The 21942-nt window shown below is 34.6% G+C and overlaps 1 protein-coding gene across 2 annotated transcripts; it reads left to right on the top strand.

Annotated features, from left to right (window-relative positions):
• The first annotated feature begins 3145 nt into the window (after positions 1–3145).
• On the top strand, positions 3146–15359 carry LOC112030864 (membrane-bound transcription factor site-2 protease homolog). Of its 2 annotated transcripts, XM_065768934.1 has the most exons (5): positions 3146–3267; positions 3386–3847; positions 3991–4314; positions 12840–13012; positions 15137–15359. In XM_065768934.1, the coding sequence occupies exons 1-4, from the start codon at positions 3226–3228 to the stop codon at positions 12996–12998; spliced, it is 987 nt and encodes a 328-aa protein (XP_065625006.1). In that variant the 5' UTR covers positions 3146–3225; the 3' UTR covers positions 12999–13012; positions 15137–15359. The 2 variants fall into 2 exon arrangements, with proteins under 2 accessions (XP_065625006.1, XP_065625005.1); XM_065768933.1 differs by having other exon boundaries at positions 12840–15359.
• The last annotated feature ends 6583 nt before the right edge of the window (positions 15360–21942 follow it).

Raw genomic sequence — 21942 nt, 5'->3', positions numbered from 1 at the left:
ATACCCTTTGGTGGCTTGGGAAAAGGTTTGCTTACCTCGTGAGTTGGGTTGGGTGGGTTGGGAATTCGTAATTTGTTGTCGTTCAATCAGGCTCTCTTAGGGAAATGGCTTTTGAGGTATGGTCATGAAACTTCTCATCTATGAGGGTCATAGCCATGAAATATGGGGAGGGGAAAGGGGGGTGGAGCACTAGAGTTTGTAGAAGGGCTCATGGTTGTGGGTTATGGCGAAGTATTAGTGAAGAGTGGGAAAGTTTTTCTAGGCCTGTGTCTTTTGTAGTGAGTGATGGTTCTCGTATTCTTTTTTGGCATGATAAGTGGACTGGGGATAATTCTCTCAAATCTCTTTATCCTCAGCAATTTGTCTGTTCAACTAATAAGGAAGCTTGTATCTCTGAAGTGTTAAGTCCTCCAGTTGGTGATAATGATAGAGTATGGAGTTTAAGATTTTATAGTGAATTTAATGATTGGGAGTTGGTGGCTTCCTATTCCCTTCTTCACTTCATTCAAACTAAAATTCTTAGGGGTGAAGGTAGTGACAGACTTTTTTGGTGTCTTAATGGAAGTGGAAAGTTTGGTCTTTTTATCATAAGATTCGAAATGTAACTCTTCTTACTTTCCCTTGGAAGGGCATTTGGAAAGTAAAAGTTCCTAGAAGGGTGGCATTCTTTATGTGGACAGCAGCTCATGGTTAGATTCTTACTTTGGATAATCTTATGCTCCGTGGCCGCATTTTGGCAAATCATTGTTGTATGTGTTGTTGTAATGAGGAATTTGTGGATCACCAACTGATTTCTTGTCTGGTTGCTCATTCTCTATGGATGTATATACTTCGACTATTTGGGATTGATCGGGTCATACTACGTTCCGTTGCAGACTTATTTTTCTGTTGGTATCATTGGCTTGGGAAACATAATTCTAATATTTGGAATCTGGTTCTGGGTTGTTTAATGTAGAATATTTGGTCTGAACGGAATTGGCATTCTTTTGAGGATACGGGGAAGTCATTGGATCAGTTGTTGGAGTTATGTAGACAAACCCTTTTTGATTGGTCTCAATGTTGGGGCCTCTCAGATTGTTCTACCATCACGGATTTTCTTTTGTCTCTTAGTATAGGTTAGTGTTTGTTTGCTTATTTTTACCTCTTTTTTCTTCTTGTTCACTATTGTGAACCTTGTGTTTTCTCATGCTTATCATTTTTCAATAAAACTTTTTCTTACCTATAAAAAAAAAAAAAGAAACAACCAAATCATAAATCCAAGCTTCTTTGGTAACAGCAGAAGCAAACAGATCTGGATAGAGATCCTTTAGAGGGATAGGCCCACTCCAAGGGTCATACCAAAAACGAATACGATGGCCTTCCCTCACAGCATACTCCACCTATCTAAAGAAACTCTCAGCTTCTGCTCTAATATTCTTCCACAGTCCACAGCCATGGGTCCCTCGAACATCCCAGTACACCAACCCCCACTATCCACTCCATATTTGGTTGCTATAAACTGACGCCATAACCTGTGATCTTCTTTCCCAAAGCACCATAACCATTTACCAAGCAAGGCTTAATTAAACAATCCCACCCTCCTTATCCCCAAACCACCTTCCTTTGTATCTTCTCCAATCTGGCTACTACAGCTTGAGGAATAGTGAACAGAGATAAAAAATAATAAATAAATAAATAAAAAAGAAGTAGGAAGGCTCGAAAGAGTACTCTTTAACAAAGTAAATCTGCCACCCTTAGACAAATACGACTGTTTTCACCCAGAAAGTCTCCTTTCCATTTTTTCTAGAATTGAATTCCATATCGAGGGATCCTTGTAATGTGCCCCAAGAGGCATTCCCAAGTAAGTCATGGGTAGATTTCCCACCCTACAACATAACACATGAGCTAGAGCATGTAAATTACCTATATCGCCTACTAGCACAATCTCTCTTACCAACATTGACTTTCAAACCTGTGATAGCTTCAAAGAAAATCAACACCATTCTTACATATAATAATTGTTCTCTAGAAGCATCATAGAATAAGAGAGTGTCATCAGCAACAAGAAGATGGGAGATTTTCAAACCCCCTTGCACATGGGAGCCCACTTGGAATCCGTTCAAGAAACCGCCCACTTCTGTCTTCTTTAGCAACCTGCTAAGAACCTCCATCACCAAGAGGAATAAGAGTGGAGATAAAGGATCCCCTCGACGGAGACCGTGAGAATTGCCAAAAAAACCTATTGGAGAACCATTAACAAGAACTGAGAACCTAACTGTGGAAATGCAAGCCTTCATCCATCTCCGCCACCTCTCCCCCAAACCCATCCTCTCCATAAGGTAGAATAGAGCATTCCAGTTCACATGATCGTACGCCTTCTCAATATCTACCTTGACAATCACACTAGGAATTTCACTCTATATTCTACTGTCCAGACACTCATTTGCAATAAGGACTGAGTCAAGAATCTGCCTCCCTCCAACAAAAGAATTCTTAGAGTCAGAAACGGGCTTATCCAGAACACCTCTTAGCCTATGAGCTAAAACCTTTGCTCGAAGCTTATACAAGCTGCCGACAAGACTAATAGGGCGAAAGTCCTTAATACTCACAGCATTGACCTTTTTAGAGATCAAACAAAGAAACGTGGCATTAAGAGATTTCTCAAAGATGCCATGTCTATGAAAATCTACAAAGAAAGCCATAACATCCCTTTCCACTACACTCCAGCATTTTTGGAAGAATGCCATAGTAAACCCATCAGGCCTAGGGGCCTTATCTCCCTCAACCTCCTTTAATGCCTCAAGAATCTCCTCCTCAAAATCCCTCTCTAGTGAGAGCCTCTCAGTCTCATCTAGACAATCAAATTCTAAGCCATCAATAGTAGGCCTCCAGGATTCCGACTCCTAGTAAGCCATCAATAGTAGAAGAGAAGCTTTTGTCGAACTATATTGCCAAAATCTGTTTCATTCCACTTCTTTAAGCCTAGTTGCCTTGAGTTTATTAGACAAAATGAAACTTGGCATACCATGAAACTGATAAGAATCCCACCAACCTTTTACCATGTCAATGAACCCATAAACCTTTAACCACATATTTTCAAATCGAAAAGGACTTTACTTCCTTTGTACTACATCACACTCCAAAAGANAAAAAAAAAAAAAAAAAAAATCTAATGTTGATTGTGTTTATTTATTTATTCTCCTCTAGTGTTGTGTAGCTTGTGGATTGGTGCTATTCCTCTTGCCCATGATCTTGTTTCCCTTCTACATATATGGTGAAAGCCCCATGGTACTACATCACAAGCATTTAGTTGAAACATATTTTATACACACACATATAGCATATGTGTATATTTGGATTTGACACATTTTTCTAATTGCTTTTCGGAAATGGTTTCCTGGAATAGGTTTTGGATGTATCTTCTACATCGCCTTTGTCTAGGTATTTGTCTCCTGGGGATCTGATTATGTCACTAGATGGTGTTCGCATCCATAATTCACAAGAGTGGATGGAGATGACTTCGTTGATAGATAAAATGGCACTTCAAAGTACAAATCATTCCAAATATGTTGAAGGCTTTGGGAGAGTCAATGGCATAAAAGGATATTGTGTCCCCAATATTATGATAGAAGATAACCAGAAGATTCAATCGGTAGGCAACCATTCTGCTTGTGCTGAGGATCTTACTGCCTTTGAAACCATTCCCTGTCATGATATGAAAATGTCAAATATTGGTGGTAGCGAAGATGATCATCCAAAGAGAAGAGAGAATACTTACTGCTTGGATGCTAAGGACATTGTCAAGCTTAATAAATGTGGTGATGGATGGGAAATAATAACTAATGGAAGCAGCTGCATATGTTCACTGGTAATAGATGTTTGAATGTTTGTAGGCATTTTAGTATTTTTAGCAAATTCTCCTGCTTTAAAGTCTTTTGTGTATCAAACAAAATCAAAAGTGGTTCATACGCTGCTCACTGCAGCTGAATACATTTTTTTTGGTGTTGATAGGATGAGTCTTGCTTGAGTCCACTTCAGATGCTGGGTTTGAGCTGGGTTGAGATCACATTCTCAAGATCCCTTTCTGCAGAGTGCTTGCAACTAGGAAGAAATCCATTTTCAGATTCCAAGACTTCTGATTTTATAGAATCCAAGTGTCGTGGGAGTTTTGTTTTTGTTGGTGATGTAATATCCATGGCTCGTTCAGTTCGTTTAACTGCTTATCAACCTCGTTGGGCATTTCATATTGGTAGAGATCTTCCAGATGTGCTGGAAAGGGTTCTGATGTGCACATTCCATGTCTCTCTAACACTAGCTCTTCTCAATAGCTTGCCAGTAAGTTCTTATAACTATCTCATCTTGTATTAAATTTTACTTACTAACCAAAAGAGGGGGAGAGAGAGTGATTTAATGTCCATAAGTTTGCATGTTTTTGAACAGATGTAAATTTTTTCCATAGAATATTTGTACAGTCAGGTCTGGGAGCTAAATATTAAATATATTAGGCTGTAAGACCTCATAACTAATTAGTTGTTAAATTAATAAATTGTGACCTGAAACGTCTGTATTTCCCATTTGAATTTACCCCACACATCAACTACAAGGCTTATTATCCTGCTGATTTTGAACTTTTGTTACATGAGTTGCTTTGACAAAAATGTGACTAAATTTTGGAATGGACCATCAAAATGTTACGTGATTGTTATGTGGTCTGAAGCAGCTAAAGCAATCAGGATGGAGGTTTGTTTGTCATGAGTTTACCTTTTGAATGAACATGATAGGATTTTATTACATATGTTGGTGAGCTTGTTGATGTAACTCCTTATATAAAATTGAAGTGATGAAGTGAAAGATGGGATAATCTATTTTTATGAGGATTTGAACAAAGAACCCTTTGTCTGGCACCAGAAGTTGGATGGTCTTGACCTTGCTACTGCTTGGGAGGAAAAGAAAAAAAGGCTTGAAAGGGAATTTGGTGAGGGGGAAGTGCTCTCAGCTATTTCAATGAGTGGTGATAAGGCTCCGGGGCCTAGTGGATTCTCAATAGCTTTCTTTTAGTGTTGTTGGAGTGTGATAAAAGATGTTGTGGTTCTTCAATCTTCAGTGAGTTTCATATGGATGGCTCTTTTGGAAAAGGCTTGGATGCTTCTTTTATAGCCCTTGTCCCAATGAAGCCAGGTGCCTCATTATAGACTTCTACCCCGTTAGTTTAGTGAGAGGCCTATTTAAGATTTTAGTGAGTGTTAGCTAGTAGGCTGAGGGGTATTCTTGAAAATCTGGTCTCTAACTTTTAGAATGCATTAATAGGGGGGAGACAGATACTACACTCTGTTTTAATAGCAAATGAATGCCTAGATAGTAGATAGTAGAGTTAGAAGGAAGAAGCCAGGTTTGATATGCAAGCTTGACATCGACAAAGTATAAGACCCACCTGAATTGGGAGTATTTTGTTTATATGTTGGAGAGATATGAATTTGGGAAGAGATGAAGAAGATGGATTAGAATGTGTATAACCTTGGTTGGATTCTCCATATAGTTAGTTGTAGTCTATTGGCTTCTTTCCAAGTTTGAGGGGAATGAGGTAATGAGACGCTTTGTGATGGAGGAAATTAGTGAAAAGGAGGACTGTTCTAGAAAGCTAAGTTGTTTAGAGAAAAGAAAGAATGAACTATCTCTTCAAGAGGCACACAAACACTGACCCCTTGTTATGCTCCTCATTTGCATCTAAAAACAGCCATGATCAATAAATTTTTTTGATGCAAATGAGGAGCATTGTACCTTGTTATGCTTTGAGGGAGTATCAAGCTTAAGGGTTAACCTTAGAAAAAGTACGTTGGGGTTGGTCATTATTAGTGCTAGAAGTTGAAGCTTTTGTTGCAGGGTTGTAAGGTGAGCTTACTCTACTTATTTAGCTTTATCATTGGGTTGATCTTTTAAGGCTTGGAATATTTGGAATGATATTTTGAGAGAACGAAGGAGAGATTGCAGGTTGGAGGGAAATTTATCTACTTAAAGGGGGTAGAATTACTCTCATAATGAGTACTATGTTGAATCTACCTATTTACTTTGTGTCTATTTGGAAACAACTTTTCTTTTTTGATAGGTAATATGAGAACTATTATTAATGAAATAAGAAAGAAGCATATAGGGTGTTCATGATGATGAACACAGAAAAGCATAAACAGTAAACAAAAGAGAAGAAATCAAGAGCCTAGTCTAATAGAAGAAAAAAATTGTAGACGAGGAGCAATTTGTAAAACCCCAGTTTTGAGAGAACGAAGAAGAGATTGCAGGTTGGAGGGAAATTTATCTACTTAAAGGGGGTAGAATTACTCTCATAATGAGTACTATGTTGAATCTACTTATTAACTTTACGTGTCTATTTGGAAACAACTTTTCTTTTTTGATAGGTAATATGAGAACTATTATTAATGAAATAAGAAAGAAGCATACAGGGTGTTCATGATGATGAACACAGAAAAGCATAAATAGTAAACAAAAGAGAAGATCAAGGGCCTAGTCTAATGGAAGAAAAAAATTGTAGAAGAGCAATTTGTAAAACCCCAGTAGTGTGACCAATCAAAAAGTGTATGCTGGCTCGAGTTTTTTAACTCAACTAACGTCTTCTTAGAATCTTCAAAGAAACGACGATTACATTCCAACCAAATAGTCCACATAAACTTATCTAACTTTTTGCTGAAAGTGTGTTAAAGTATACTTGTACTTCGACAAAGTGAGAAAAAGTGAGGTTTTAAAAACTTGTACATAAAAGTTAAAAGGTAAAAACTGAGCAAATAAGTTCAAGCCAAATGGACACTATGTCACTCTTCATAATGTCAGTTAGGGATGGAAAAAATTTCCTATGTTTCCCAACTCACCCTACCTTTTGTGGAATTTCTCGCTCTAAAGAGGCAATGGGACAAGGATAGATTTTGCTTGCCCCACCCCATCTCACCTTGCTCCACCCTGAATTTGTTTGTATATTAAATTATATATATATATATATATATAGACACACACACCATCCACCAAACACTTATATTCTCTTTCTTTTACCACTCTCTTGACTATTCCTTCCTGATCTTCTTCATTTCCATCTTATTAATGTTGAAGCCAACTAATTAAGGACAGCAAAATAACTCCAAACCACTTTGCCCCAGACCTGTCCTATTCCCACCCCGCTTGGGTTTTCCCTGCGTCAAACGAAGGACAGGGCATCCACAATCTGATCCAGCCGGCCTGTTGCCATCTCTATTGTTAGTGAATGTGACTTACATTTGGAAAAATTACAACAAGATTTTTATGGCTAGAGTTGGGGAGGAGAAAAATTCATTTGGCAGATAGAAAATTTCTTTTACATTACTTTGAGTTCAAATTGGAGATTTTGGATATATTAAATTTAAGTACATTTAGTGAGGCATTGTTTGGGAATTGGTTATGGAAATTCACTCATCATTTATAGGGATGTTTGGTGGTATCTAAGGGGCAGATAGTGGACGATTAGACCTTAAACCTAGTTAGTTCACCCATTGAGTAGGTGTTTTGAAGGCCATTAAAGTGGGTTTAGACTCCATTTGTAGATTTATAAGTTTTAGAGTTGGAGATGGCAAGAGTATTAGAGTATGTTTGGTTGGTCCTTTTAAATATGTTTCAAGCACTTAAAAGCAAATTTATGTTTTCTAAATGAGTCAGGGGCAAACTTATCATATAAACCCAAAAATAAAAACGCATTGTCAACAAGTTTTTAGGGGGAAAAGCGCTATAAAACAATTTTGAGAATAAGTTCATAAAAAACAGTTTTCAGTGTTTGTAAAAATATTTTAAAAAATTGCTACCAAACAACACCTCGGATTCTGGAATGATAACTGGCGGTGCCTTGAACTAATATGACATCCCTCTTCTTGGATTGATAACAAGTTGCTATAAATAAAAATGCTATGATGCACGAGTCTATGGAGTGGTCAAATGGCAAAGTGCATTGCATTCCTACTTTTTTTAGGGCTGCTTAGGACTAGGAGTCGTCTTTTACTAATTTCTTCAAGGAATATATACAAGTCAAGTTCAAGGCAAAGCCATGAATTCCTTTTTTTTTTTTTTTTTTTAAGTAATAAGTTTATTGATATCAAAAAGGAAACACCCAAGTACACGGAGTGTACAAGGTGAGGCCATGAATTCTTGTTGGGGGGCCAAATTGTAGCATCAATACACTAGTCAAGACAAGCTCAAAGTTTATGCAAAGAACGCTACACATTTATACACTAAGAGAGCGTATATATTGTGAAATGTTTATTTTGATGACATAATTATTACTAGTGATCAATAAATTTGATTTGAGTCACTTAAGGGGGACTTTGGGGTCCCACATATGAGGGTAAGTCTTACAATAATCAATAATGGTTAAATGATTTAATTTAGGCTTTCCTAATAAGTTGAGCTTTTGGAACAAGCATTATCAATAAGGAAAAAAGGGTAGACTCAAGAAAGGTAACATCAACAGTGTTAAAATGATGATGAAGCGTTAAAATGATGATGAAGCGTACTGCATACACAAGAGACTGTAGTATTAGTATTAACTCATTACATAAGTGATGGGAATCAAGATCAATTGATTGAGAACTTGAACTAGAATTGCATTAAAATTAAGAATTAAAACTGGAATTACAGAGAAACTGGAGAAACAAGTTTCTGTCCAGGTCTGAAACTAAGATATATTCATATCAAAAACTGATTGTACTCTTACATAGCTAGCCTATTTATAATCTTTAACTATTAGGAAATAATGTAGCCAATAGTTACATAAGTCAAAGCTGTAATTAAAGAGGATACATGGCAGATATTAGAAGTCAAAATAAGGGGCTACTGGCAGTCCTAAGAGGTCAGAAAGGTTGGCTGGCTGGTTGTCAGTCCTAATGGTAGAGGAGGGGTACATGGCAGATATGAGAATCAAAATAAGGGGCTGCTGGCAGTCCTAAGAGGTCAGAAAGGTTGGCTGGCTAGTTGTCAGTCCTAAGGATAGAGGGTGGCTGCATCAATAAGAGACTCTTGTACTATTAGTATTAAGCTAAAATCTTAATAAATGACTACTTCTTTGGATAGTAAACCGTCTCTCTTTTATTAATCAACTTAATAAAAGAGATGGTTTACTAGTAACTAACAATCTTAATACTACAAGGTGCAAAGAAAATTTTATTACAGATAGTAACTACGTTCCATCCTTTATAGAAATTTTCTTTTCATCTTCCTTGGTGATGTTTTAGAGGCCCAGCTACCTCAAATTAGTCACAAATACTGTCTGCGTCTACTTCTTTGGATCAGTATGGGTGGATCCCGCAGTTTTTTTATATTGAATCTAAGCTGTTTCAGTTGGTGGTTGAGGAAGGGGGGAATTTTTTCTCCCTTAAGATTTTTGAACGGGGAAAATATTTTATGCAATCAGTTTTTATGGGTAAGAGCACAGCAATTTGGAATAACTTGGAACGCATTGTGATTGGGGTCAACCCCAAGCAATTTTTCACGCTCAGGGAATGAGATACTGCTTATATGGTGCAACGGGGATCCAACTTGTTTTATCAGTATTTATCAGTGTCAGAGCTCAAAGTAGGTGGGAGGAGGAGATCTATCCTTATCCCTGCAGGTAAGGTACAACAAAGGTGGAGGGCTTTTGGGATTGAATTAAGAAGAATGTTGGATCCTTCCCAATATGTGTTGGATGGCCCGAAATTTGTTCTGTACAAGTCTAAGCAGCCTTCGGAGGTTTATTCTTCCTGGTCCTTTGTAGAAACGGTGAAAGCTCCTGTGCAGGCAAGTTTGAAGCACTTACAGCAGCCCTTCATCAGAGAGAAGGGGAAGAATAGAATAGTGGGAAAAAACAAAGTGGAGTCTCCGAGAGCCAAACCTTGCACACAGGTGGTGGTTTTTGAAGCTCAGGCCGGCAAATCTTCCTTGACTGCCGTGGGTGGGGTGGAGGGGAGAGTCTGGGATATTAATGGGGATAATAAATTTGAGGTGAAAATCCAGGAAGGAAATAAACGCAGATTCCCTTTGAGGTTTAATTTGACTTCAAAAAATGTAGCTGTTGGGAAGGAGCGAGATATTAGGAGATCACGTTGGTTAGAGAAATGTCTGATTGTGGAAGTGAATGAGAATGGAAAGAGGTGGGTATCTTGGGATCGTTATAAGAGTCTCTTATGTATTAAAATTTTCTTAAAACTAATCACACATCTCTCTTTTATTAAAATTTTCTTTGCACCTTGTAGTATTAAGATTGTTAGTCACTAGTAAACCGTCTCTCTTTTATTAATCAACTCAATACATAAGAGACTCTTTTACAATTAGTATTAAGCTAAAAACTTAATAAATGACTAACTTGAACTTAAAGAAAATATAACCTATATAATTAGGATTTCCTAGAAAATTCTAAGACTCAACTTAACCACCAAAATATGCTTAATTTGCAACAATTGAAAAAATTATTGATTTGCCTTTGAATATGAAATTGACCATAACTTATTAATTAAAAACCCAAACAAAAAATTTGTTTTACTTCAATTGGACTTCCACCAAATCTTGAATACTTTGGTTGAACAATGACAGCAACCTGCCCTGAGGTCTGTTAGAAGGTGTTAGAGGTTGAGTCAGAGTGCGTGATGGCAAGTGCCTTCTACCAAAAGTGACTGGTTACAGGTTTAATTTTGGGAATCAACCTCTCTGCAAAATATTTTTAAAAAAAATGGGGTAATGTTGCCTACCATGATCTCTCCCAAACCTTGTAAAAATGAGAGCTTCGTGCACTGGGTATGACTTTTTTGATGTCCTCAATAGGCACATCTACACCAGCATTACAAGAATGACCATGACAACTATGCTTTTATCCACCATTTGGATTACCAAAAAAGGAGGGGATATGACAGGATAAATTGGAGATTTTATCTGTGTGCTCTTGGTAGATTTAGGGTTAGGAGGATTTATGAATTTAGGGTTTAGAATTTTTAGAAGAAAGAGGTAGTGTTCAAAATTGACTAGAGAAGACTGGTAGTGGGATTTTCATATGCACTCTGCATGCATAAAGTATCTCCTTCCTTTCACTAAAATGATTATTACTTATATTAAACAAAAAATTTGATAATATGGGAATAAGGACAAGAAGACTATTTCTCGAAGCAAAGAGGTTGCTAGAAAATTATGGACAGCGATTTTGCTTAGGAATAAAAGAGTGGTTTGATGAATTATTTGATGGCTATTTGGGAGAGAGCATGTACGGTTTTATGGTTTTGATGGGTAAGAGGAAGGGCTTGATTAAGGGCTATAAGGACAAAGGAAAAGAGAGATATCAATGGTTTTCATGTGTTGCATGAACATTATTGGTGAACAGTACCACAAAAAAGAAAAGATAGCAGAGAGGGAGGAAATTGGGAGCTGAGGAAATACTGTTCTGTCTATTTGGAGTCGCTTGGGTGACGCACAAAATAGTACTTGCCAAGTTGGCATATCTTGGAAAGGAAATCGGGTAATCTTAGGATTGAGAATGTTTGGGTAACAACTCCTTGCCTCATGCGGTGTATAAGGAAAGAGTGAAACCTCTGTACTTTCAATGGAAAAGAGTTACCTTTGCCACACCTCAAATTTCTCTTTTTGAAGACATTATACAAGTGGACTACCAATTCCTACGCACTTTCCAATACTACTTTTACGAACTTCTTAGATGATTTACATTTCAGTTGTTAAGTTTGTATTGCTCCTTTTGTTCTCCCGTTGCTATATTTTATTTTACTTCCCATGTACCAAGATAACGCTTTATTTTGTGCCTCTTTAATGAAATGCTATTGCTTATCCAAAAAATGGCTCCTAGTTTGGCTGGTAAGCAAAAACCTCATAAGGTAATTGCTAATAAAAGACTAACTTGGACTTGAAGAAAATAAATCTTAAGATACTTGTGATCTTCTAGAAAGTTTTAGACTCAACTCAACTACCAAATATCCTTGATATGCAGGGGTTGAGGAAATTACAGTTTTGCCGCTAAATAAAAAATTAACCATAACCTGTAAAATAAAAATTGCTTTAACCCTAGAACACTTATAACTATATATTTTAGACCACACAAAGTGTTTTTTAGGAGTAGGTGAAAGAATATTTATTAGGCTTCTTGTGATGTTTTGGTTTCTAAGAACTAGTTGTCCTTCTCTGCTCGTCCTGAGTAAGGTGGCCTTTTTCCTTTGGGTGGCTGCTTTGGGGAATATCCTCACTATAGAAAATGAAAAAATCTGTGGAAGTGTAACATTACTTCGGTGAGCAGGTGTCGTATGTGTAAGAGGGATGAAGAGACTGTAGACCATTTATTGTTAGATTGCTTTGTGGCTATTGAATTATGGGGTTTGGTTTTTGCTCTTTTTGGGGTGAAATGGGTGATGACTAGAAAGGTTGTCAATCTTCTAGGTTGTTGGCAAGGTAGTTTTGGGTGTATTAAAGTTGTGATATATGGAGATTCATTCCTCACTGCATGATGCGGTGCATTTGGTGGAAAAGAAATGTGAGGAGCTTTGAAGGATGTGGGTGGACTTCTATAGAGTTAAATGCAATTTTTTTGAGGACCTTGTTGATTCTTTTTGAATAAATATTATTACTTATAAAAAATAAAAATAAAAAAGAACTAGTTTTCCTTTCGGTTTTAGGACTTTTGTCTTTTTAAATGGTTCCTGGAGTTTCAAAACCAATCTGAACATGTGCAGTGACAAGCTTTTGAAAAGTGGTTCCTTGAAATATCCCTTAAAAAATCTTATTTCGGAATTCCAAAGTGATGTTCTCAACTTTGAAACTATACAATCATAAAGTATGTTCTTCTCTTATCTTAATAATTTTATCAGGTCTACTTTCTGGATGGAGAATCTCTTCTTGAGGTGACCCTGTGCCATTTCACCTCACTCAGCTCAAGGAAGAGAGAAAAGGTTCTTAAAGTATGTCTTTTGGGAGGGACTCTGATTTCTATCCTTGTCTTTGTGAGAATCTTCTTCAGTTTTGTGTAAGCCGAAGGTAAAATGTATGTTTTGCCTTTTTCTCAAAATTAAATGTCACCTCATTTGCTTTACTGTTGACTTTGCTTTGGCATGCCTCTTCTTAGAAGAATGCCAGAATATGGTTTAAAGTGCTTACACGATGAAAGCTATACTAAATGCCAGAATATGGTTTAAGTGCTTACACGATGAAAGTTATGCTAAAATTTGTTAACCAATTTATGGAAGAAATTGTGCTCTCTTTCCTCTGGATTCTTAATAGTTTTGAATGACGCATAGCATCAATCGGGGACTTTAATAATGGATAATGACAAGGGTTTAGAATAATGATTTTTTCGTTGTCAACATTCATCCTTGTCAATGCACAATCTCTTCAAGATCTTTTGATGTCTAGAAAATGCCACACAATGAGAGGAAGGAGCACATCCTTTCGGACTTTCTGGTGATGTGAACAGTTAGGCTACTAGCTTTAGAGGTCAGATTTGGTGCAATGGTAAGTGCCTTCTGTCCAAGCAATGTGTCATAGGTTCAAGCCAGGAATCAACCCATCCAAACTTAGGGTAATGTTGCCTACCAATTATTTCTATCAGACCACAAAAAATCCACGACCATTTTCGGCACAACTTGAAATTGTATTAATCTACTAACAACTAAAAATAATTAATCAACAATTAACCATTAATCAATTTCCTTAAAAGATTAAGAGTTCAATTTGGTAATGCCAATTAGGAGGACTTTCTACACAGAAAAAGGGCCAAGGATAAGAAAGGGAAAAACATCAATCCAGACTTGCATTAAGATAACTGAATTGATCAAATCTCCCTCAAATTTAAGTACAATCAAATATCTTCAAAAATTACAATTTATTATTATTTCACAAACTACAGTCCATGTCTAATGAAGAGGTTGTTTGAAGCCTTTTGTTTAGGAGCCTCTTCTCTTTTTTGTTTTGTTCTAAAGCTTTTGATCTCGAATGTTACAATCGGTTGTCCTCTCTTCTGGCAGTTCTATTTGATTTCTTGTACATGTCACCTTGAGGTTGCTTTAGTTTTCTGTTTTGGTTAACCATGTGGTAACTCCTGACTGGCTAATATATTCATCATGACTGTTTATTTACACACCCCTCTTCTCCCCCACCAACCAAAAAAAAAAAAAAAAAAAAACATTGCAACTCTAACTCTGTAATTCTTACATATGTTATGAAGGAAACAAGCACGAAACAATACACTTTGTTTATCCATCTTACATGCACTTGAGTCTTTACCTCCTAGGTAATATGAAATAGTAATGAGGAAAAAGGCAAAGGAACATAATATGCTTTTAAACACTTTGCTCGCTAAACATTTTGAGCATTTGCTTTACCTATATCCGTTCAAGATCCCAACAGAGATATACAACTGTACGATGTATAGCAATCTATTTATTATTTGACTGTTATATAATGAGTTGTATGTTTATGTGGCTTTGTTAATTATAATATGGACTTGAGAAAAAAAAAAAAAAATCTCATTGGACATGGAAAAGTCCTTTGCAACTTGAAATGGAATGGCTCATTATACATGCTTCTACTTTCACATTCCAAAGGATATTTTCAGCAATAATTCTTGCAATGTAACACAGAGAAAATTCTCTCAGGGTATGCTTTTCCTTTATTGAACAATGAATTATATAATGGTACAGGTTTGCTCATTGTCTATGGACTTTATTGTTTAGCTTGACTCCATCTTTCTCAAAAAATGACACTGGGTAGGCTCTTTTCCTTATGGTCGGTGTCTATCATGTTCTGTTGTAGCCATTTGGTGTTTGAATGGTCAATGAGGTGATTGCACAGTGTTTAGCTAGGTCCCCATCATTTTTATCACTAACCCAGTAATGATGACATGCATTCCTTGTAGTCTATAAGTCTAGCATGGTTTGTTGTTGCTATCTGGTATTACCTCATCTTTTTGTTGAAGTGTAAAAAGTTTAAAGGCAATAATAGCTTGAAAAAGCAAACTTTAGAGCGAGGTGGAACCCCGCAAAGTGCCTACTGCCTAGTCAAAGGAGAAGACTTGAAGGCATAGTGGCTAGTGATACCTAGCAAGGCCGCTGATGATAATGTAGCATTGCAGAAAATACCTAACTGTGTCATGCGTGGCCGAACGTTGCAGGACATACCCAAATAGCAGAGATTTGACAAAGGATTAATACCTCAAGTACACAACAAATCTATGCATTGAGAAACTACGGTGCCAGGTCTCATTTAAGCAATGTGTCTGTTTTATGGGTTGGAAGAGGAACCTACCCATTATGTCATAGATGCTGTGTATGAATTATTCATTTGTTTTTTGATTGATAAATCAGAAAGTGGAGTGCTAGATAAATTTTGTTGAAGGGGTATTGTTCATTATCTACAGAACCCACATATATTGTTTTCTTAATTTTTATGGCTGAACTGTTGTCAGTGGGCTCATTAAGCAGATAGCATTTCCATTTGTTACTTATGGTGGCACTGTTATCACTGTCAAGTAAACAGACTGGCTATGAGAAATAATATATTAGCATAGGGCAGAAGCAACTCTCATTGACCATAATATTGGACCTTGCCTCTACCCGAGATGAAATTTTAACGTCTGTTAACCTGATGGGTACCTAACATTCATCTAATTAAGAAGGCAAAATTGCAAATTATACTGGTTGGAGATGTTTGAATTTTACACCCTGAAGTTTCAAAATTTGAATTTTACTTCTTGAAGTTTGAGGGTGTTTAAATTTTATACCTTAACAATTAGAATTTGGATTTTACCTCTTAAAGTTTGAGGGTGTTAGAATTTTACATCTCCAAATTTTGATACTTTAGGGTGTAAAATCTAAACACTCCTAAACTTAGAGAGTAAAATCTAAACACTTCCAAAATTTATAGGGTAAAATTTAAATTCTGAAACGTTAAGATGTAAAATTTAAACATTCTCAAATTTTAGGCTCCGCTTGGGAGTTCATAAGGGAATGGAATGGAATAAGATGATCATAAGGGAATGGAAATGAATGGAATGGAATGTATTTAAGTAAAGGAAAAGAATGGAAAAGAATGGAATGGAATGGAATTAAGTAACCTTGATTGGATGTTTTAAAATAAAAGAATGGAAAGGAATGAAAATGAATAGAATGTAAGTAATCCTGTTTGGGAGCAACATGGAAGGAATGGAATAGAATCATTTTATGACAATATTACTATTAGGCCTCCTATTTTAAAATATATGGTTGAATATATAGGGGTATTTTGGGAGTTTTAGTAAAAAAATCATTAAATCTAATTTCATTCCCTTCCATTTCTCCCAATTTCGGGGGGAATGAAAATTTGAGGTTTTAAGGGAATAGAGAGGAATGAGTGTTCCCTCTTACCCATTCCATTCCCTCCTACTTAAACTCCCAAACTATGGAATGGACTTTCCATTCCCTCCATTAAAACTCCCAAACAAGATAAGGGAAGAATATTCTAAAATTATTCTTTTTATTCCTTTCCATTCCCTCCTCCCAAGCAGAGCCTTAAGGGAGTAAAATCCAAATACAGAAATTTTATGGTGTAAAATTCAAATACTTCCAAATTTTAGGGGTGTAATTACCCAATTAAGAACCGCAATGGTAAAAGTATTCCATGGATGTGGTTTCATATTAAACAAACTTTTCCTCTAATCCATTGCAACAATTATATGATTATCTATGTGTATATTAATAACATTACTTGTTAAGTAGTTGAAAAAAGTCACATACTTGTTAAAAGGTCCATATGATTTAAAAAAACAGGTGAACGACTGTTTAAATTGCCATATAATAGGTTGGAGGACTTTTTCCTATTATATTTCATTTTTTAGCAAACTATGATCTCTTCATTTTGTAATGATAATAGAGAAAAATGAGATTTCTTTATGGTAATGATAAAATTATCTTTCATCATTGATATCAAATGATGGGGTACACCGTAATGATTAGTTTGGTGGAAAATAATGTCCTTTCATATTGCTTGCATGGGGCAGCTCGTGAGGTCGGAGAAAAATGAGATTCTTCGTGATATTGAAAAATTATCTTTCTCATGGAAATTGAGTGATGAGATACACCATCATGATTAGTTTTGAGGAAAACTATGTCCTTGCGTTCTTGAGGCTGCTAGTAAGGTCATATTTTTGTTACTATAATGGAGAAAAACAATGATACTGAAAAATTATCTTCCTCATTGAAACTGAATGATAGAATATACACCATGATTAGTTTTGAGAAAAATTATGTCCTTTTATATTGAATTCTTGAAGCAATTTGTAACCTCATATTTTTGTTATTATAATGGGGGAAAAAACGAGACTCTTCGTGGTATTGAAAAATTATTTTTTTCATCAAAATTGAATGATGAGATAGACCATCATAATTAGTTTGGAGAAAATTTATGTCCTTTAATATTGCATTCCAAAGGCAACTTGTAAGCTCATTTTTGCTACTATAATGGAGAAAAACAAGACTCTTTGTGATATTGAAAAATTATATTGCTCACTGAAACTGAATTATGTGATACACCATCCTAATTAGTTTGTAGGAAAATTAAGTCCATTCATGTTACATTCTTGAAGCAACCCGTGAGCTCTACTTTTTGTAAGCATAATGGAGAAAAATGACTCTTCAAGATACTGAAAAATTATCTTCTTGAATTTATATTGAATGATGGGTTACATATTTCTTAGTGATTCTAGATTCGTCTTTTCAATGTTAAAAGTATTTGTGAGCTCCACATTTTTTAAGTATAATGGACAAAAATGAGGCTCTTCAAGACATTGAAAAACTATCTTCGTGAATTTATATTGAATGATGGGAGACAAATTCCTTAATGATTTCATATTCATCTTTACAATGTTAATAGTAACTAGTCAAATTGTTGGACTTACTCAGCTACTCACTTTGCCTTTTTTTTTTTGTCAATGCCTTTTCTCTCTTGATGCACCTTTTGGTGTAGTAAAACTTAAACTTACCAATGCTTTTTGATTAATTCAACTTATATATTGGTCTAAGTCTTGGATTTGATTAGTACTAGTCTTCCACCATACAAAAAAAAAAAAAAAAAAAAAAAAAAAAAAAAAAGAGAGAAGAAGAAGACTTATTTTAGTACCATCTCACTAGATTAACAATTTAAATGTTTACATCAGCACGCCAAGCAATTTTTTAAATTAAATTTTTAATAAGTTGCTTAACAACTGTAAACCTGTTTCTAATATGGAGATTCTAATTCTACATGCTGTAAAAAAATTTTAAGCTCTTTTTGTTCATATCCCAAGTTTCCAACTTCTGCATTAATGGGTCAGTTTGATTGGGCCTCTCACAAAATAGTTCAGCCCTGTGGACCTGCTTAAATTAAGGAACCAATTAAGCAAATTTGACTGTTGCGTCCTCTATTGTCTTCAAGTTCAATGCAATAGGCAAAGGTTTTGTTAATTGCCATAGTTTTTTCTGTTTTTTTTGTGACTTATTTGGATTGGATTGGGTGGTTGGAAAACGAGTTTTTGATGGTTTTTGACAGGTAGCAAGTAGCAACTGTTGTCCGCGTTGCTACANAGCTACTCACTTTGCCTTTTTTTTTTTCTTTCTCTTTTGAATATTTTAATCTAGTTTTACTAGTTCTTGAAACATTGGTTTAGCCAATTTTGAAGTTGGACTTGTCAATGTTGTATACTCCTCTCAAATGTTTTCCTTCTAGTTTGTGACATCACTTTGTCTAGATTCTAAATCAATATGAATTGGAGCATATTGTGGAGGTTGTCTTTGAATGTAACTAATGAATCTCTGGAATAAAGCATTCTTTTGTGGTTAAAATATTTCATTTTTTCTTCTTTTCCTGTGCATAATGTACAAATATTCAAACCTTCTAGATTCTCACTTTAAATTTATTTGCGTATAACATGCAAAAAGTAGCCATTTAGATTTTATTTTTATTATTTTTATTAATGAGTTTTCTATAAAAAAAAGGGTTGCAATCTTTTTTTATATGAAGTAATTATTTGTACGAAACCAATCATGATTCACCCTCTCATTTCATGCCAAGTTTCCCATTAAAACTTTCTTTCTTGTATTTATAATCAAAACTATGGGAAAAAATAAAATAAAATAAAATAAAGGAAGGTAATTTTGCCATATAAAATATTGCTTAGTCTTTGAAACTTGCCTGAACCTGGCCTCCACTTAATTTGAAGTCATTTTCAAAGAAGAAAAGATATTATTTAGAAAAGGAAAAGGCAAAAGAACAATTGAAAATTTGAGACTACGTGCCATAGTAGTCTTATTTTAATTTATTTTGCAATATAAGATGGCTTATTGAGTTTTCACCGGATCTTTCTTTCTAAAATGACTTGTTTATCCACATTTTGTTCCATTAGTAAGAGAGAAGCTGAGTTTAGGGTTGTTTCATGACCGGCCATCCCCTTTACCATATATTAATATATACATTTTCATGACTAGTTGTTGGTGTTGTTGTTGTTGGTTTTTTATTTTTTATTTTTTATATTTTAATTTATTAAAAGTCAAAAGAGTCACTTTCTATCAAATGTATAAAGGTAACGATATGGATATGATATTTATTTCTATTACTTGCATCCCTTGAACTCCTTACATGTACGGGGAGTTTATATATTAATTTAATTTGAGAAACTACGAGGGGTTTATCGTATGCAAAGCATTTCTATTTTGTTATTAGGGAAACTATTTTTTTTTTCATCTTTAAAATATAATTTAAGTTTTATTTTTGTCCTTAAATTATTATGGTTTTTTTACATGTTATCTTTTTGTCCCCTTTTGTTAAACTATATTATTTTTATCCTTAAATTATAACTTAAAAAAAAAAAGTTAATGAAAGCAGATGGAAAGATGTAAATATAACTTTTTCAATATACAATAAATTTTAAGGACAAAATGAATACTTTTCATTTAATTATTCTTCTCATGTGAAGAAAACAAGATCTCCTTAAAAAAAAAAAAAAAAAATTAAAAGGCTTAATTTTTACCTATTTTATAACCCTAAGTGGCAGAGCGAAAAGGGTTAAGAGTAAATGTAAAAATGAAAAACTTTAATACTAGTCAAAAGGCTAAGAAAAAGGTAACTTATATTAACAATTCACTTTTGACCATTTATGAATTAGTCTCAAGAGTTTTGTAACTCAATTGATTAATACTTTTCGGTATTTTTAATGGAGACATTTAAGTTTCAAATTCCTATCACTCCCAACTATCAAATTATGAAAAAAAAAAAAAAAAATGATAGTGTCAAGGAAACAAATAAAAAATTAATGTGTCGTTCCCATAAAACAAAAAGGAAATTAATGCTTTGATACTATGTTTATAAAGTAAATATTATACTCGATAGCAATTGGCTATTACTTTAAATTAAAATTTTCAAAAAAAAAAAAATCTTCAAGAGCATTTTAGCTTTATTGGTTGGTCGGCGGAGATATGTAGAGTTCAAATTCTCCCATTTCCAACTATCAAAATTATTAGAATAAATAATAAAATAAAAACATGAAAATTGAAATAATCTTATTTGAATTTTCAAAATCAAAGTTTATAAAAGACATTTGTGAGACTACTATTATTATTCACATTAAGCTATGTGCTATGAATTATAATGAAATTCGTAATCCATAATTATAGATTATTAATTATTAATTGAAGGAGAATATCACAAAAGCTATAATTAACTTAAGATATAGTCTATCTAAATGTGTGTGTATTAATAGGCAAAACTTAGAGAAAATTCAATTAGAATTTAATTTTGTCCATTGAGAATTTTTTGTAAGAACTAAATAAACTGTGTGTGGAAATGGTTTAGGTAGCAATAATAGATGAATTTGAGAGAATAAAGTACCTTTAAGGCCTTAACATTTTGTTAATGGTATACTTAAGGGTTAAGTTGGTGTTTGATTTGCCTTTCCCCTCCATCAAGATCTTGTGATCTTGTATTCTTGTCCTGCTTAGCTTATCTTTTACTTCCTAATAACCTGCCTGCATAATGCCTAGCCAAGATACACTACTCTTGGATTGATAACTTTCATTCCAAGTTTGACGAGTATTGTTACTTTTTTGGTCCTATTTTTTTCTTCATATCTTTTCAAGGTCTAACAAGTTTAAACAAAGATGATAATGTAAACTACTTTGGGACTTTTTTAGATGGATTTGCTTAACCAGTCTAACCCCTCACATTATTCAAATTCACAAAAAGAAGAGCGCGCGAGAGAGAGAGAGAGAGAGTATGTTTTCTTTTGTTGACATCCTTGCCATTTTTTAAGTTTTTAATTAACTGCCATAACTACCGGAACTTTTCGCATTACATGCTCTGCCTTTATTGACTCCTAATCTTCTTCTTCTTCTTCTTCTTCTTATATCCTCTCTCTCACTCTCTTTCCCTATCTCTCTCAATGAACATAATTAACCTAATCTAAATTAAATATAAAAAATAAAAAAGTTGTTACAATGAAGTGCAATGCCATGAACGCAAAAATGTTGACATTTTAAGTGATAAAGTTTTTTATTAGAGTAATATCACTTTTACATGACTTATCATTGATTTAAAATGCGAATACAAATCTTCTGTTCCATTTTTTATTTTTCACTTCATATTTCATTGGTCACAATTAAACAAAAACTGAAAGAAATTAGACGATTCAACAAAGAAATAAACTTATTATCTGTCATGTCAATAATTATGAAAAATTGTGTCACTAGATTTATTGTATTCTTGCCACGCTTGTTGTCGGCCTATATTACCTATTTGATCAGACAGCAGATTGTGACACTCACATGGCCCTCCAGTTAGAGCTCCACGAATAAGCACATGTATTTACAAAATACATATAGAAGAAGAAAAGAATTACCATCACCATCAATTCCTTTCCCTTTAGGAACAGATTTCTTTCTCTTTTTCTCTCGCCATCATCATTATGATGGAAAA

This window comes from Quercus suber, unplaced genomic scaffold (assembly GCF_002906115.3).
Source record: "Quercus suber isolate HL8 unplaced genomic scaffold, Cork oak 2.0 scaffold_1024, whole genome shotgun sequence".
In the NCBI taxonomy this organism is placed as follows: Eukaryota; Viridiplantae; Streptophyta; class Magnoliopsida; order Fagales; family Fagaceae; genus Quercus; species Quercus suber.
This window is presented reverse-complemented; position numbering and strand designations above follow the sequence as displayed.

Bases quoted from the DNA above. Each gene is read 5' to 3' on its own strand.
- LOC112030864 (XM_065768934.1), top strand. From the start codon at position 3,226: ATGATCTTGTTTCCCTTCTACATATATGGTGAAAGCCCCATG. The intron at 3,268-3,385 runs GTACTACATCAC...TTCCTGGAATAG, and splicing joins TATATGGTGAAAGCCCCATG to GTTTTGGATGTATCTTCTAC. The intron at 4,315-12,839 runs GTAAGTTCTTAT...TAATTTTATCAG, and splicing joins CTCTTCTCAATAGCTTGCCA to GTCTACTTTCTGGATGGAGA.